We start from the raw sequence: 2500 nt of genomic DNA on the forward strand, positions 1-2500 counted from the left end.
GCACACTCATATTCTGCCCCCAAACAGTGCAAAAGCATAATCCCGCGAAAGCAACAATGGGGGTCTGAATTTTTGCACATCCCTAAACAACGCGGAATCTCTTTGCAATAATAGATTCACCTCCGCTGCAATTCTCGGGGTCTTTCCCTCCCACGCCGTTTACTCGTTCTCTGCTTAGTACTCTTTTTCGTGCGCGTGGAGGCTTATCCCTTGAAATCCTTTCGCTGACTTGTAGAACCGGGAGGTCAGGTTTGGTTGGCTCGCTCGCTTCTGGACTCTCTTCTCTGTTCTTCTCTTCTCTTCTCTTCATTCTGTCTCTCTCTGTTGAGTTTTCTTCTCTTCATTTCTCTCTTTGTCTTTTCTGTTTTGTCTCTTCTCTCTCTCTCTCTCTGTGTTCTTCCCTTTCCAACCCACCCAATACCTACCTACTTACCCACTTCTCTCCCTCCCTCCCTCCTCTCCATTTCGTCCTCTCACGTGCTCCCTTAACCCCGACGTCTCCCTCCCTTGCTTGCAGTTCTGCTCCAACGACCCCGAGACCTTCGTGCAGGCGTGCAAGCTGGCCGCGCCCCTCTGCGATGCCGTCGACCTCAACCTCGGCTGCCCCCAGGCCATAGCCCGGCGCGGCCACTACGGCGCCTTCCTCCAGGACGAGTGGGACCTCCTGAAGACTATGAGTAAGTGTGGGTCGAAAGGCCGGAGAGAGAAGGAGGCGTAAGTAGGATTTTATTTTTTCTCTCTCTCTGGGTATAGTTTGAGGAGGATGTGTGAGTAGGATTGATTTTTTTCTTTCTCTTTCGGTATCGTTTGAAGAGGATGTGCGAGTAGGATTTTATTCTTTCTTTTCTTTCGGTATCATTTGAGGAGGATGTGAGTAGGATTTTATTCTTTCTCTTTCGGTATCGTTTGAGGAGGATGTGTGAGTAGGATTTTATTCTTTCTCTTTCGGTATCGTTTGAGGAGGATGTGTGAGTAGGATTTTATTCTTTCTTTTCTTTCGGTATCGTTTGAGGAGGATGTGCGAGTAGGATTTTATTCTTTCTCTTTCGGTATCGTTTGAGGAGGATGTGTGAGTAGGATTTTATTCTTTCTTTTCTTTCGGTATCGTTTGAGGAGGATGTGTGAGTAGGATTTTATTCTTTCTCTTTCGGTATCGTTTGAGGAGGATGTGTGAGTAGGATATTATTCTTTCTTTTCTTTCGGTATCGTTTGAGGATTCTTGAAAGGCGAGAGAGGAGGGAGGGTGGGTGTCCCAGGGTCTCGTACTCCGTGGGCCCAGGGGGGTGTCGAACAAATGCGCGAAGGGATAATGCGAACTAATTTGCCACTTTTAGCTCGAGTTCGTCATTGCAATTAATCTCGTACCCCTTTCAGTGAGAGAGGGAGAGGGAGAGAGAGAGAGAGAGAGAGAGAGAGAGAGAGAGAGAGAGAGAGAGAGAGAGAGAGAGAGAGAGGAGAGAGAGAGAGAGAGAGAGAGAGAGAGAGAGAGAGAGAGAGAGAGAGCAGGGAATAGAGAGAGAGAGAGAGAGAGAGAGAGCAGGGAATAGAGAGAGAGAGCAGGGAATAGAGAGAGAGAGCAGGGAATAGAGAGAGAGAGAGAGCAGGGAATAGTGCATGAGGCTAAATGAACCAGTAACCAATTTGAATAATGGGAACACACTAATGCTGCAGACAGTAAAAAAGGGGAGGAGGACGAAACGATGATAGCAAATTGCAATAGGAGTTGCAAGGTCAAAGATCAATGGACCGTTCTATTGTAGTCTTTCTGCCTCTTCCTCCTCCGTAGTTTTCAGCTCGAAGTTCTCTGTTTCCATTCCATTTGCAACGACACTTGACGCGGAACCCGAAAGCGCCTGTGCAACGTAATTCAATCTTGTAGATTTTGTCCCTGCAATAAATTTTAGCACCGGGGCCGAGTTAATGTAATGGCCCGTGGTTAGACTGCATCCCGGGCTTTATTAATAACAGGCGCACATTTACGAGGGTTTTATAGTAACTGTTACGAGCACAATCAACAGATATGATTATTGGTAATGATGGCATGCAGTTGCTCTTGGGGAGGAACAGGCGGGAGACATATGTTGCAGGGCAGAGGGGGGCGGGATGCGTGGGGAGGCAGTGCATCAGGGAGAAATGTATAAATATATATATATATATATATATATATATATATATATATATATATATATATATATATATATATATATATATATGTATATGTATATGTATTGTGTGTGTGTATTTAGGTAAGAGGTAGGTAGGTAGGTATATATTTATATATATATGTGTGCGTGTGTCTGTGTGTTTGCGTGTAAAGAGAGAGAGAAAGATCGATAAATAGATAGGGAGATAGGTAGATAAATAAGTAGCTAGATAGAGAGATGGATGAATGGATAGATGGGTAGATAGATAGATCGATAGATAGATGGATAGAGAAGAAAGAGAAAGAGAGAGAGAGCGAACGCAAGTCTGAAAACTTTATAGAGTAATGTCCGCGGGT

At 45.0% G+C, this 2500-nt stretch overlaps 1 protein-coding gene across 2 annotated transcripts in view; it reads left to right on the plus strand.

Moving 5' to 3' along the window:
• The window catches only part of Dus1 (Dihydrouridine synthase 1), a 278403-nt gene that overhangs the window by 265114 nt on the left and 10789 nt on the right, over positions 1–2500 (plus strand). For both annotated transcript variants that reach the window (XM_070131416.1, XM_070131417.1), the window contains one exon: positions 518–677. In XM_070131416.1, the coding sequence (XP_069987517.1) occupies positions 518–677 (160 nt within the window). The remainder of the gene's footprint in view (positions 1–517; positions 678–2500) is intronic.

The sequence above is a fragment of the Penaeus vannamei genome, chromosome 16 (genome assembly GCF_042767895.1).
Source record: "Penaeus vannamei isolate JL-2024 chromosome 16, ASM4276789v1, whole genome shotgun sequence".
NCBI classification, from domain to species: domain Eukaryota; kingdom Metazoa; phylum Arthropoda; class Malacostraca; order Decapoda; family Penaeidae; genus Penaeus; species Penaeus vannamei.